At 44.3% G+C, this 15,535-nt stretch overlaps 1 protein-coding gene across 6 annotated transcripts in view; it reads left to right on the forward strand.

Annotated features, from left to right (window-relative positions):
* Window positions 1-15,535, forward strand: part of LOC142576703 (calcium-activated chloride channel regulator 1-like) — a 388,135-nt gene that overhangs the window by 331,394 nt on the left and 41,206 nt on the right. For all 6 annotated transcript variants that reach the window (XM_075686951.1, XM_075686954.1, XM_075686953.1 and 3 more), the window contains one exon: window positions 2,176-2,437. In XM_075686951.1, the coding sequence (XP_075543066.1) occupies window positions 2,176-2,437 (262 nt within the window). The remainder of the gene's footprint in view (window positions 1-2,175; window positions 2,438-15,535) is intronic.

Raw genomic sequence — 15,535 nt, forward strand, 5'->3', positions numbered from 1 at the left:
AAGAAGCATAATATGGGCAAAAGTTAGGCAAATTTCGAAGTATGTGGAATAATCGTGTCCTTTGCAATAAATTCCGTATAAGATTGCTAAGTGTATTTTACGGGTGGCGCCAAACGTAGCCTGCTGCACTAGCACGAATAAAAATGCCACGAAGATCGCGTTTACCAAACATGGATGCAACACTATGAAAAACTTGTGTGCGAACTTAACTGTATGTGGATCGAATAAGGTAATGAAAAATTCCTTTACCAAGTGCTCGCAAATGCTCCATGGCCATCTAATGCTGCGTTTCTCACCCAGTGTCGCACGGGAGCTTAAGGTTACACAAAGTTCATATTTGGCGACGATAAGGGGAAGTTTTTGTGTTTATCATGGCCAGTGCAATAAAATACATTTTCGAGCGGTCCCCAGCGTATATGATTAGCTTTTACATGCGGCGCAAAATTTAGCACGCAGCCTTGGCATAACTAGAAGTGCCACCAAAATCAGACTTAGCGAAAGGGACCAGATAACTATGGCAAATGTGTGTGCGAAAGCAAATGCATTTTCCTCAAATACGGTTCAGCAGAAAATTTCGCAATGAACTCTTGGGAAGCATCACGCTGCCATGTAGGCTACAGTTTTCAGTCTCGAAACAACAGTGCCTTGCGCAAAATCTATATTTATTAGAAACGTGGGGGATTTTAGGTGGAAGGAATGGCGGGATTATAATGTTTTTGGTCTAGTTGTGAACGTTAAGATTAATTGTTGAATTCTCGTTTTTTCAGTATGTCCATGCGTTAAAGATGTTCGCGCTGTGAGTTCAGTGAACTAAACAAGGCACTTTGCTTATATTTGGGGAATGTAAGGGCGATATAATCAGAAGGGATTAGGCGAAGCTCACTATGCGTGGGTTAATTGCGGTCTTTTCAATAACTTACGCATTCAAACCCGGCGGTACATAATTGCGTGTGCTATTACACTGCTTTGCAAAGAATCCTGACATAACTGTTGAAAGGTGGCATACCGCTCTCGTCACCTATGCTTACTAGTGTACCAAGATAGCTCTACGCTACACCGAGCCTACGTTTGGTGGAGAGCCATTCCAAGTGTAATTTGAGATGAAACTTGAATGTCCAAGGCGTCAATTAAGTTTTGTAAATCATTACATAACTCTCATTTGTTCATTTCTTCTTAGGCGTAATATGAGGTTCGTAGAACGTTTTCCCGGTATCCTCGGCAAACTAAAAACGGCGCATTTATTATGTTTGTTTAAAATGAAGGGCTGGTTATGTGCAATGTGTAGACGAAGTGCAGAATGTGTGGACAATGCCCTTAGCAGTACATCACGTGTGCAGACTGTACGGAGCGTTACGAGTGTGTTCTGCGAACGATGCAGGATTCGGCCCCATGTCCGGGGAGATCTCTAATCGCCACCAGAATCACATGTAGTTAAAATCAGATGCACATATTGGCGAACGTTAACGCGAATTGATATGTCTGTGCATGAATTAGTGTCTTTGAAAACGTTGAGTAACAAGGGTTGAAAAGCGTCATATGCGGGCAGAGTTTAAAGCGAACCAGTCATATAGGGGCTACACTTTTGAAGTATGTGATTTCATTGCAGGCAACTGGCATTTTTATTGCTACTGCTTGAAATACACAGCTTCGATAGTAAATTTGGTTGTGACACAGCAAGGTCGCACGAGAATGCTTTTTGACAGGGAATACTGATAGAACGTACCAGCAAACATAAGGAACGTAGATTATACGTACATAGCAAGCAATACATAAACATCGTGCTAATACTCTCGGAAGAATGTTTGCAAAGTGATTCAAAGATAAGATAGTGTCAATAAAAGACATGGCAATCAAAGACATACGGTTATGTCAAGTCAACATCACCAAGACACATGTTTGCACCTAAATAAACTCTATATGAAATATGGCATGAATTTACTTACAATGCTAGTGGAGAGAGAGAGCGATAGAGAAAAACACTTATTGGTAGTAACTGATGTCCAGAACAACGTGTAAGACGTTATATCGGGCCTCCTGTAGCGAAAGGGGACCATGCGTTTGATAAGAATAATCCCTTTGCTTGAATTTTCACATGCCAGTGTCTTGCCTGGCACATTCAATGACTTTGGTGCAGACATTACATAGTTCCGCCTTTGTCTCCGCACGTGATGGCAGACGGGCTGGTGGACCGTGCACCTGACAGAACCGGCGCGGGTGTCCATAACATCGTGGCCATCGCGTTTGGGCCCCGTGACCCAACTGCGAACTTTCCTCGGGAACTGTGTCCTGAAGCGGGCTGCATCCCACCTACCACCCGCCGTGTTGCACGCTGAACTGGTGCGGGGTGCGAGGCCTCTCCTTGGCGCCTACGTCACGGCTTCGGTGCGGACACCAGGAGGACGGGAAGTGCACCTATTGCTCAGGGACGACGGCGCAGGTGGTTGCTGCATGCTTGCTCAGCGCTAGAGAATCGCCACCTGTTTGAAACTTCACAAGAAGGTGGACCGCAGGAATCTTTAAACTTGGAAAACATTTTATTTTCAGTAACTTCCGAAGCGCGCTGCCTAAGCCTGCCTGCTTAGATGGACTGCTTTTGTGGTCTAAGGGAGCGCATCCTGCACGTTATTACTTTCTTAAACGCAAGTAGCGTTTGGGCTCCGCGTAGCCGAAAGTCCGGTGTCGGATTTTTCCGATTCGTTATTGAGCGAAAGTTTCCGCGTATATATAGGTATATGTATGTGACAGTGCAGCTTATCCACTCTCGACGACTCGGCCATCGACGTAGCACAAGATGGAAGTACACCATGTCCCGTCGCCTCTCGGGTGAGAGAAGCGACCAGCTCCACCATTATATTGCACCTTCTCATTTTAAGTGTTTCTAGATGTCGGCGAGACGCCTAGTTTTCCTAGTCGAGTTCACGGCCGCCTGTGTGCGTTATATTTCGGAACTACGAGGTCAGAACCGTTTATGAATCGTTCCATATTGTGTTACCCATTGGGATGAAACACACCATTCACGCATAAATCAAGGAAATTTTTAGCCATGTAAGATCCTCTGGGCTGAAGTTCTCTACCACAAGACAGCCTTACAGCCTGCAGGGTTATCTGACCGAGCTAACTTGTATGCTCGGATGTCTTAGAGGTTTGAATCATCGAGTTTTTCTTTTTTTAATCTGAATGTGGTAATCTTGTATTCACCACCTTCGGTACTCAAACATCAGGCTTGGAGTGGCGCCAGATACCAGCTGAAACGCCGAGAACAAGTGGGCCTATAGTAATCGAATTAGACAGACAGACAGACAGACAGACAGACGGACGGACGGACGGACGGACGGACGGACGGACGGACGGACGGACGGACGGACGGACGGACGGACGGACGGACGGACGGACGGACGGACGGACGGACGGACAGACAGACAGACAGACAGACAGACAGACAGACAGACAGACAGACAGACAGACAGACAGACAGAGCACTTATACAGCAACAACAAAACATTTATACAGCAATACAACAGAAAAGCATCTACAACTTGGTCTCTAGGGTTCATTTACGCGCGAAAGCAAAAAAAACCCTCCTATAGGGTAAAGTCACTGTATCAATTTAATAGAGAGGGTAGTCGATAAGAAACCATTTGTCGACCGTAATTCGCACGTGTTTTTGCTATAAACTAATCACCAGCGGCTCGTAAATCATATAGGTGCGTTTTATGTTTTAAGATTAACAAGAAAGCCATATTGCTTCATGCTAAATTTAGATCTTTTAAGCAGCACATTATCGTAGAATTCTGTTATGGGTATTATGTTAAGTGCTTCAAAAAAAGATTTGGAGGGGGAATCAAATGCAGCACTGGCAATGTTGCGTACAACACATTTTTGGATTGTATGTAGCTTGTTAGTGTTGGAAAAAGAAGTCGTGCACTATACCAAAAAACAATAGGTAATGACAGAGTAAAACAATGAGTAGTATAATAGTTTTTTGATACACGGAGGAAAAAAATTTATGCATTTCGAAAGGATTCCTACCGTTCTCGAAATTTTTCATCATCATCATCATCATCATCATCAGCCTGGTTACGCCCACTGCAGGGCAAAGGCCTCTCCCATACTTCTCCAACAACCCCGGTCATGTACTAATTGTGGCCATGTTATGCCTGCAAACTTCTTAATCTCATCCGCCCACCTAACTTTCTGCCGCCCCCTGCTACGCTTCCCTTCCCTTGGGATCCAGTCCGTAACCCTTAATGACCATCGGTTATTTTCCCTCCTCATTACATGTACTGCCCATGCCCATTTCTTTTTCTTGATTTCAACTAAGATGTTATTAACTCGCGTTTCTTCCCTCACCCAATCTGCTCTTTTCTTATCCCTTAACGTTACACCTATCATTCTTCTTTCCATAGCTCGTTGCGTCGTCCCCAATTTGAGTAGAACCCTTTTCTTAAGCCTCCAGGTTTCTGCCCCGTAAGTGAGTACTGGTAAGACACAGCTATTATATACTTTTCTCTTGAGGGATAATGGTAACCTGCTGTTCATGATCTGAGAATGCCTGCCAAACGCACCCCAGCCCATTCTTATTCTTCTGATTATTTCCGTCTCATGATCCGGATCCGCCGTCACTACCTGCCCTAAGTAGATGTATTCCCTTACGACTTCCAGTGCCTCGCTGCCTATTGTAAATTGCTGTTCTCTTCCGAGACTGTTAAGCATTACTTTAGTTTTCTGCAGATTAATTTTTAGACCCACTCTTCTGCTTTGCCTCTCCAGGTCAGTGAGCATGCATTGCAATTGGTCCCCTGAGTTACTAAGCAAGGCAATATCATCAGCGAATCGCAAGTTACTAAGGTATTCTCCATTAACTTTTATCCCCAATTCTTCCCAATCCAGGTCTCTGAATACCTCCTGTAAATACGCTGTGAATAGCATTGGAGATATCGCATCTCCCTGCCTGACGCCTTTCTTTATTGGGATTTTGTTGCTTGCTCAATGGAGGACTACGGTGGCTGTGGAGCCGCTATAGATATCTTTCAGCATTTTTACATACGGCTCGTCTACACCCTGATTCCGTAATGCCTCTATGACTGCTGAGGTTTCGACAGAATCAAACGCTTTCTCGTAATCAATGAAAGCTGTATATAAGGGTTGGTTATATGCCACACATTTCTCTATCGCCTGATTGATAGTGTGAATATGATCTATTGTTGAGTAGCCTTTACGGAATCCTGCCTGGTCCTTTGCTTGACAGAAGTCTAAGGTGGTCCGCATTCTATTTGCGATTACCTTAGTAAATAGTTTGTAGGCAACGAACAGTAAGCTGATCGGTCTATTATTTTTCAAGTCTTTGGCGTCCCCTTTCTTATGGATTAGGATTATGTTAGCGTTCTTCCAAGATTCCGGTACGCTCGAGGTCATGAGGCATTGCGTATACAGGGTGGCCAGTTTCTCTAGAACAATCTGTCCACCATCCTTCAATAAATCTATTGGTACCTGATCCTCCCCAGCTGCCTTCCCCCTTTGCATATCTCCCAAGGCTCTCTTTACTTCTTCCGGCGTTACCATTGGGATTTCGAATTCCTCTGGAATAATGTCTCTTCCATTATCGTCGAGGGTGCCACTGGTACTGTATAAATCTCTATAGAAATCCTCAGCCACTTCAACTATCTCATCCATATTAGTAATGATATTGTCGGCTTTGTGTCTTAACGCATACATCTGATTCTTGCCAATTCCTAGTTTCTTCTTCACTGTTTTTAGGCTTCCTCCGTTCCTGAGAGCATGTTCAATTCTATCCATATTATACTTCCTTATGTCAGCTGTCTTACGCTTGTTGATTAAGTTCGAAAGTTCTGCTGGTTCTATTCTAGCTGTAGGGTTATACGCTTTCATACATTGGCGTTTCTTGATCAGATCTTTCGTCTCCTGCGATAGTTTGCTGGTATACTGCCTAACGGAGTTACCACCGACTTCCATTGCACACTCCTTAATGATGCCCACAAGATTGTCGTTCATTGCTTCAACACTAAGGTCCTCTTCCGGAGTTAAAGCCGAATACCTGTTCTGTAGCTTGATCTGGAACTCCTCTATTTTCCCTCTTACCGCTAACTCATTGATCGGCTTCTTATGTACCAGTTTCTTCCGTTCCCTGCTCAGGTCTAGGCTAATTCGAGTTCTTACCATCCTGTCGTCACTGCAGCGCACCTTGCCGAGCACGTCCACATCTTGTATGATGCCAGGGTTAGCGCAGAGTATGAAGTCTATTTCATTTCTAGTCTCGCCGTTCGGGCTCCTCTAGGTCCACTTTCGGCTGTCCCGCTTGCGGAAGAAGGTATTCATTATCCTCATATTATTCTGTTCCGCAAACTCTACTAATAACTCTCCCCTGCTATTCCTAGTGCCTATGCCATATTCCCCCACTGCGTTGTCTCCAGCCTTCTTCTTGCCTACCTTGACATTAAAGTCGCCCATTAATATAGTGTATTTAGTTTTCACTCTACCCATCGCCGATTCCACGTCTTCATAGAAGCTTTCGACTTCCTGGTCATCATGACTGGATGTAGGGGCGTAGACCTGTACAATCTTCATTTTGTACCTCTTAAGTTTCACAACAAGACCTGCCACCCTCTCGTTAATGCTATAGAGTTCCTGTATGTTACCAGCTATATTCTTATTAATCAGGAATCCGACTCCTAGTTCTCTTCTCTCCGCTAAGCCCCGGTAGCACAGGACGTGCCCGCTTTTTAGCACTGTATAGAGTTCTTTCGGCCTCCTAACTTCACTGAACCCTATTATATCCCATTTACTGCCCTATAATTCCTCCAATAGTACTGCTAGGTTCACCTCACTAGATAACCTTCTAGCGTTAAACGTTGTCAGGTTCATATTCCAATGGCGGCCTGTCCGGAGCCAGTGATTCTTAGCACCCTCTGCTGCGTCGCAGGTGTCAGTTGCTTCGCAGCTGCTGGGGACTGAGGGCCGGTGTTTGATTGTTGTGTTCATATAGGAGGCTGTGGCCAAGTACTGCACCAGGGTGGCCAATCCTGCTCTGGTGAGGGAGTGCGTTACCGGTTCTGGTCACCGGGATCAGGCCACACTCCAGGCCTGTTTGTGCAATTTTATCAACACGCGGATTTTTTTTAATCTGGTGGAAAATTGCCGGCACCGGGATTCGAACCACGGACCTCTTGCACGCGAGGCGGGTGTTCTACCTCTACGCCACTGCTGCAGACTGCACTGCAAGATAATAACCATGATCATTCCTGTCCAGGTGTTTCTAAAAGAGAACACTTAAGGTCTTCACACGAGGTACAGTTTCTATAACGTCAGATCCTATTTTAAAAACAGTAGCATGAGAAACATTAACATTGTTCTGGGGCCTAAACAAAGCAGCTTTTATTTTATTAGTATTGATAGGGAGCGAATTAGATAGGGACCATTGGTGTAATAGGCTTAAGCAATGACCAGCTTGGTTTCGAATGTCGGACACGCATGCTCCTCTAAAAAATAGGCTTGTATCATCTGCATATATGACGAAAGTAGGCTTATCGCTAACGTTAACAATGTCATTAATATATAGGTTCAGTAGTAGTAGGCCTACTATGCTACCCTGACGAACACCGGCGGGAATAGCTTTATTATCCGAATATTGATCATTGACTACTGCCTGTGGATGACGGTATATTAAAGATGATCTTATGAGGTTAAGGAGCATACCCCGGAAACAAATATGCGCGAAGTTTGGCGAGTAATGTATAGTGGTTAATCCTACCAAATGCTTTAGCAAAGTCAACATATGAACCCAATGCTAATTCCTTTTGTTCAAAACAATTAAGGATAAGTTCTTTTTGAGTTAACAGCGGCGTTCCGATAAAATGGGATTTTCGACAACCAAGCTGGCTGAACGTTATCAAGTGATGTTTAACGCAAGAAATCGACATTCGTACATATATAACTTTTTCTAGACACTTAGAGAATATTGGAAGTATTGATATTGGGCGGTAATTTGCTAAATTATTTCTATTTCCACCTTGGCCAGCCTTTCTGAGGCACCTTATCCCTGTTTACAAATTTTATACCACAATTCATAAATTACAGCCACTCTAGCATTTTGCATATTCGTGGAAAAAGTACTATCCTTCAAGCAGCAATTAAATATGCGAGCTAAGATAGGGCTGAGAATACCAATAGCATGCTTAAAAGGGGGAATCTAAAAATCACATACACCTCGTGATCTGCTGTTTCGAATGGCCAGAAAGGTGTTTTGGTTTTCATTGGGATTTGTAGGGAATAAAAATGCAGTTTGAGGGTTTTGTGGGTTTAGGTAGTTGATACAAGCAGTATCGTGTGTACTATGCACCAAGTACACCGAGTAATCATTGAAACAATTTGCAAGCCTTCTGCAAGAAAGTGTTCTCATTTATATCAATTTGCAGGCGAGCGCTGTCTTTATTGGGATTTAAAATATGATTTAGGTGATTCCACGTTAAATCGCTTCTTTTTAGGATATTGTTCTTAAACAGCTCATGCAAGTAGACGTTCTTAACTCGTCTCAGATGTGAGGTAACCTTATTGCGATACACCCTAAATAGAGCAAGATCGTCTAAATTTCTGCTTTGAAGGAAACGCTTACAAAGACGGTCTTTCTCTGTATGAGTTCCAAACATTTTTTACTTATCCAAAGTTTATGTGCCTTTCTAAGCTTCTTAAAAAGTGTGTGGTGAAAATATTCCTCATATACCACTCTAACAGTGGCAATGAAATTATTATAAGCAGTTTGTACATCACTGATTTCATATATGAAATTCCAGCTCACATCGGCGAGTCGGGCACAAAATTTACTCAGTGTCGCCTCGTTTATGGATTGATTTTTCTTTAGAGAAGATGTTTGTTGATGCCTTCTACGTGATTGCTTAACAAAAATAAAGGTAAGTTGGTGATCACTCATTTGCGCGCATGTGACTCCTGACACACAATTTTGTTCGCACGTGTTGGCAATAAAGACATCAACGCATGCAGACGTGAGCAGTCGCGTAGGCTCAAGTTACAAAAAATTTGCGTTCCGACACTCTCTGCATTTCACCTTTTTCAGGTGAGGATGACAAAAAAATAATTGTTTATATCGCCACCCAAGATTAACAAGAGCTTGTTTTCTGTAATGTAAGATAAGAAGGTATCGAAAAACAGAAAGAATGCTGTAACACTACCCCTTGGAGGACGATGTAAGACAGAGAATACATAGTTACCGCACTTTAGAGACAAGATTTCGCAGTCGTCATGCATTTGTGAAAATTATGGCATGAAGTAGCACTTTAAGGACTCTTTTGCAGCTATCAGAATGCCACCTCCTCTTCTGTTTTGACTGTTCTGTGTGTATGTATTGTAACGCAGGATATTCATATGTACAGAATTATCCCGGTACGAGGTTTCAGTTGTCATCAATATATCGCAATGAAAATTTCAACTATAAAGAAACGTGACCACCTGATCCTCTTTGTTGTAGAGCGATCGATCATTGCGAAGTCAAAATGACGAAAGATTTGGTTACCAGAATAGAGAGAGCTAACATCAGTAGTTTTAAGAAATTGTGGAACCATGAAAGCCAATTTACTTTTGGCGTCTGCGCAGTATATAAAAGTTCATTGAAATTTCTCTAAGCCACCGGCACAAGCAATCCAGGCGACCTGCATGGTCTCATCTTTCCTGGCGAGAATTTGCCCGTCCCTAGTCCAGACAAACCTCCACGCTTCGTCCTTATGTTTTTTTGAGCGATTCTCTTCCCCATGTCTCTCTTAAGGAGAGGGCACAAGTTCTCATTAACATAAATGGCGTTGTTATTGTAGCGAATACGACGCACAGTCATGTTAGTTTTTCTTGCTTTTTGCAAGACAGCATCTCGTTTTGCACGACTCCGAAACAGCACGACAACAGTTTGGCAAGAAGAATGCCTTGTTCTTACACGGTGGCATTTCTCAATGTCATCCTTACTTATTGGCGCTTCCAAAACATCACTCATTTTCTGCAGCACCGTCGTTAAGTCTTCCTTGTCAACAACTGGAAACCCCTTGATCTTAATATTTCTATTCGTAGAATATTGCTGAACTTCTACCAAGCATTGTTCCAGCTCCGAAATGACTTTTACTGCATCTTGTTCGGTACTCAAAGCAGCCTTCTCATTCCTCAGGGCTTTGTTTTCTTCCTTTAAGGCAGCAATTTCAGTTGAAATGTCATCGAACTGCTGACTGCAATACTCTACAGTTTTAGTCATATCATTTACCCGCCGTGGTTGCTCAGTGGCTATGGTGTTGGGCTGCTGAGCACGAGGTCGCGGGATCGAATCCCGGCCACGGCGGCCGCATTTCGATGGGGGCGAAATGCGAAAACAGCCGTGTGCTTAGATTTAGGTGCACGTTAAAGAACCCCAGGCGGTCAAAATTTCCGGAGTCTTCCACTACGGCGTGCCTCATAATCAGAAAGTGGTTTTGGCACGTAAAATCCCAAATATTATTATTATTATTATTAGTCATATCATTTACTTCCTTTCTTATGTCTCTTTTAAGAGCGCTGTGGACAGCTGCGATCTCCTTTCGAATTATTTTCGTAAGAGAGAGAGAGAGAGAGAAACAACTTTATTTAGTCGCCTGCAGAACGAAACCATGAGTAAATGGCGCCGCGACGCGGGCCCTGAGGTCTTCTCAGCGAGTGGTCTCGACTCTACTCCAGCGCGTGTTACTCCCGCGGTCGGTCGGCAAGGTACGGTCGGTTTCGCTCGGCCTTTGTCTTTCAAGAGCTGCCGAGGCCTGCTGAACGGCCCAGGTTTCCATTTCGTGGTCGTAGCATTCTGACGCAGCCGCGAGTCGCGGCGGAATAGTTGTACTTATCGAAGCTTCGTCGGGGAACTTTGTGCAATCCCATAGGATGTGCCTCAAGGTGGCCCTCTCCCACTGGCACACGCTGCACACATCACTCACATATACTTTCGGGTACAGATGATTCATTAACACTGGCGTGGGTAAGGAACCAGTTTGTATTTGTAGGAACAGCACCGCCTCCGCTCGGCTCAGCCCCGGGAGCGGGGGTGGGAAAGTTCTTCGAGCCAGGCGGTGAAACTGTAAACTGTGTAAACTATGTAAACTGTGTAATTTAGAGACGACTTTCGTAACTCATATCTCAATATGTCAATTATACTCGGCATGGTTCAAAATAGGCTCGAAAGAGGCTGGGCAGCAGCATCAGTAAATCACAATGAGCCAAACGAGGCGATATGGTAAAGGAAACAAAGTTGAAACCTGCATAACGTCGAGAACAACTTTTAGATGGTTGCGCCGCTTTGGTGCTGCCGCTGCCAAGGAATTAGGAAAGCCCACTAAGTTGCAACAACGACACTCCCTCCCCAGAACAGGAATTGGCCTCCCGAATGCAATATTCGGCCACTACCTCCCTCATGATTCCTACAATTAGCCCATGGCACTCAGTCCCCAGGAGCTGAGGAGAACATCACCAAGACGGCGTTCAGACCTGCAACGCAGCAGAGTGTGCTAAGAATTTCTGCATCCGGACAGGCCGTAAATGGAAACTGACCCTTCCAACCTTTAACCTCCGAACTCTTTCAAGTGAGGCTAACTTAGCACGACTCTTTGAGCAACTATCAGGTATTGTTTGGGATATCATTGGCCTTAAGGGAAACTCTGGCGATTTTTTTATGTCAACGGATGTCTATGAAATTCGCTGGGCACGTTCGTCTGCACATTCTTGTCATGTCCTCAAAAAATCAGGTTTGAGTTGCACTAATTTATTACAAATGAATTTAATAAATTGCCTCGAACACCCTACCTTACCTGCTCCTCAGTTATAGGCAACAATGTGTATGACGTCAGGGGAGTGCCACTCAGAGCATGCCGGGATCATGCAGATGACAGCGACGAGAGCGCGGAGGAGTCGGCGATCGTGAGCTAGTGCTTCGCGTGAGAAGTTACTGTCACCAGAATTTGCGGTCCCTGTGGACGGGCAAGCGATGGGGGGTGGCAAGTGGTGTGTGTTGGCTGCACTAACCTCAGCCCTCGCTATCCGCACACACAGTTTGAGCCGATGCCGATCCCGTTAAACCGAGGTTAAGCATAAATGTCACAGTTATGTATAGTTCATGCGTCAGCTGCTGTCGGACCTAATTAGCTAATTAAGCCATCAAGATGAAGAAAACTCCTTCTGTGGTTCAGTTATGACCACACGGATGTGAAATGAAGGATTCCTCATTTCGCACCATGCACTCGCAAAAAGCGAGAAGCGAAGGCACGGAGCAGTATTGGCATCGGTGCGTTGCCGTTTTCGACGGCAACCTGCCCGCCGCACTCACCGGCACTTGCCTAAATAAAGTGCGACTACGAACATGGCTGTCTTTTTACGTCTTGTCATGCAGACTTATTATTTAGCTTCCGAAGTGCACTGTTTGCCTCGTATCCCGAATTGGCAGCGAGCGTAGGCCCCTCGATACAGTAGCTTAAACAACCGCCTCGTTCAGCTGCCAACGATGTCTATACCGCCATAGGCGCTTGCGCGAGAAAAATACGCGTTCTCTAAATGGACGATCACACTCGCAAAGTCCTCATCGAAGTCCACTTTACGGAACTTATTGTGTGCATGAAGAGAATACGAAGAATGATACGTAGGCAGCATAACAACGCTCCCGTTCTACGGTCTCCGGCTCTATGTTTTCGAAGGTGTGTGGTTGATCATATCAGCGCAACTCAGAGTGATGCAATGGTGCTTACATGCACAAAATCTGCCTGCTTTGACATATCCCAACATTAATTGATGCACCGATGAGCGGCTAGTATTATATCTCAAGCAAACGACGAGTTGGCGCTGTACATGCCGATGTAAACAAATGCACCGTTCGGTGCTTTGAACTGTCACCTACGTTCTTGCGGAATACAAATGCGGAAAATCGTGCTCCACATCTTACATTGATCATGCGAAGAGCTTCCCTGAGAAGGAATAAAATACCTAAAATTGCAAGCAGCACACACAAAATGAGTGGTTAGGGCTACCCTCGATCTTCGTTGTAAAGCACGATATGTAGCGCATTGGCGCTGGCTGTCGTGATGGCGGGCCGAATGCGAGCGGCAATTCCTGGCTATCGAATTCGTCAGAATAATGACTGTGAATATTTAACCATTACGAAGAGCTGGTTCAGCTGACACTGTCACCAGAAGAACCGGCGCGGTCACGATTCAGCCGAGCGTCTGCTCTTCGCTGCCAGCGTTGCGCGCCATCCCCGTTGGAGACACCCGTGACGTCACACACGGAGGTTCGCTGAGCTGCTTAGCCCGCTTTCGTTCTTGCGATTTTTCTGCTTGTTTTAAATTTTTTCCGAATTTACGAAACAATTCTACTATTAGACGCGTGAGAGGGGGGTCTCGAGAATCTAAATGTGACATGGTCAAAAAATCGCCGGTGTTGCACTGTAGTGAGCTTAGAAGAATTCGTGATGATTATGCAGTGCTGACAAACGGCCACGTCCTCTGCTATAGAGGACTACCAGATATGAAGTTATACGGGGTAGGATTCTTAATACATATGGACACAGCGGGCAACATTGCCGAATTTTACAGCAATAATGATACGGTAGCAGTAGTCGTAGTAAAGCTTAATAAGAAATTAAAGGTGGTACAAGCCTACGCCCGAACCTCCAGTCATGGAAGTTCGGGCGGGATCATTTAACGACGATGTGGCACTGCCATCAGAAAAGTGCAAACTTGCTATTTTGTACGCGTAGTAATGGGCGACTTCCATGCAAAAGTGGGGAAAAAGCAGGCTGGTGAACAAGCAATCGGCAACTACGGCGTCGGTTCTAGAAACACTAGAGGAGAGATGCTGGTAGAACTCGCAGAAGCAATAAGCTGCAAATAATGAACACCTTCTAAAAAAAGCGGAGAAACATAAAGTGGACCTGGAAAATCCCTAATGGTAAAACAAGGAATGAAATCAATTTCACACTTTTTGTTGATCGCAGCATAATGCAAGATGCAGAAGTCACAGGAAGTGTAAAGCACAGTGATCATAGGTTACTGAGGTCTAGGATACACCGGAATTTGAACAAAGAAAGAGTAAATTTGCTCGAGAAGAAACAGGACAACCTAGACGTAATAAGGATAACAGCGAGCACATTCAGGCTGATAATTGCAGACAAGTATGCAGCCTTAGAACATGAAGATGTAGATGACATAGAGGTAATGAGTGAAACCGTAACCAGAAACAGAAGCGTAATCAGAAGCAGCAATTGAATTGGGAGGCAACGCACCAAGATAACCAGTAGGTAAGCTCCCTCAAGCAAGGAATGACCTAATAAAGAAACGACAAAGGATGAAACCGTCCAACTGAAGAAACCAGATAGAATTCGCGGAATTGTCAAAAGTGATCAACAGGGAGGAAATAAAGGTTGTTCGAAATTAGAACGTGAGAAAGACTGAGGCAGCAGTAATAAATGGACACCATGAAATCAGTGAGAAAAAACTTGGCATAGGACAAGCAAAGACGTATGCACTAAAAGATAAGCAGGGTAATATCATAAGCAATTTCGAAGATATACTGAAAGAAGTGGAAGAATTCCATACTGACCTGTACAATACCTACAGCAGCTACGAGAGCTCCATTCGTAATAATGGACAGGTGACACAGGCTCCATCTATAACTTGCGATGAAGTTAGAAGGGCCTTAGAAGACATGAGACGAGGAAAGGTGGCAGGAGAAGATGGAATAACAGTCGATTTAATCAAAGGTGAAGGAGACTTGACGCTTGAAACGCTTGCGACCCTTTATACGGAATTTCTCACGACTTCCAGGGTGCCAGAGAACTGGAAGAATGTCAACATAGACTAATCCAGAAAAAGGGAGACGTCAAAGAATAGAAAAATTATAGGCCCATTAGCTTTCTTACTGTATTGTGTAACATATTGACCAAGAGAATTTCCAATAGAATAATGGAAATACATGACTTGACTCAACCAAAAGAACACGCTAGCTTCAGGAAGGGATATTGTACAATGAATCACATCCATTTAATCAGTCAGGTAATCGAGAAATCTGCAAAGTACAATGAGCCTCTCTACGTGGCTTTCACGGATTCCGAAAAGGCATTTGATTCAATACAGGTGCCAGCAGTTATAGATGCGTTGTGTAATCAAGCAGTACAGGAGGCGTACGTAGATATCTTGCAAAATATCTACAAAGAATTCCGTACAAGTAAAAGCAGAAGGATACCTATGAATAAAGGGGTAGGACAAGGGGACACAAGCTCTTTAATACTGTTCACTGCGTGCTTGGAAGAAATATTAGGCTTGCGAGTGAGAATCGAAGGCAAACAGCTCGGCGACATTCGTTTTGTAGATGACGTTGCGCTATTCAGCAACAGCTGGGGGGGGGGGAGTTACAACAAATGATTGAGAACCTTAACCGAGAGAGGATAGTAGTGGGTTTGAAGATTAATATGCAGAAAACAAACATAATGATTAACAGCCTGGCAAGGGAACAAGTGTCAGTG

This window comes from Dermacentor variabilis, chromosome 3 (assembly GCF_050947875.1).
Source record: "Dermacentor variabilis isolate Ectoservices chromosome 3, ASM5094787v1, whole genome shotgun sequence".
NCBI classification, from domain to species: Eukaryota; Metazoa; Arthropoda; class Arachnida; order Ixodida; family Ixodidae; genus Dermacentor; species Dermacentor variabilis.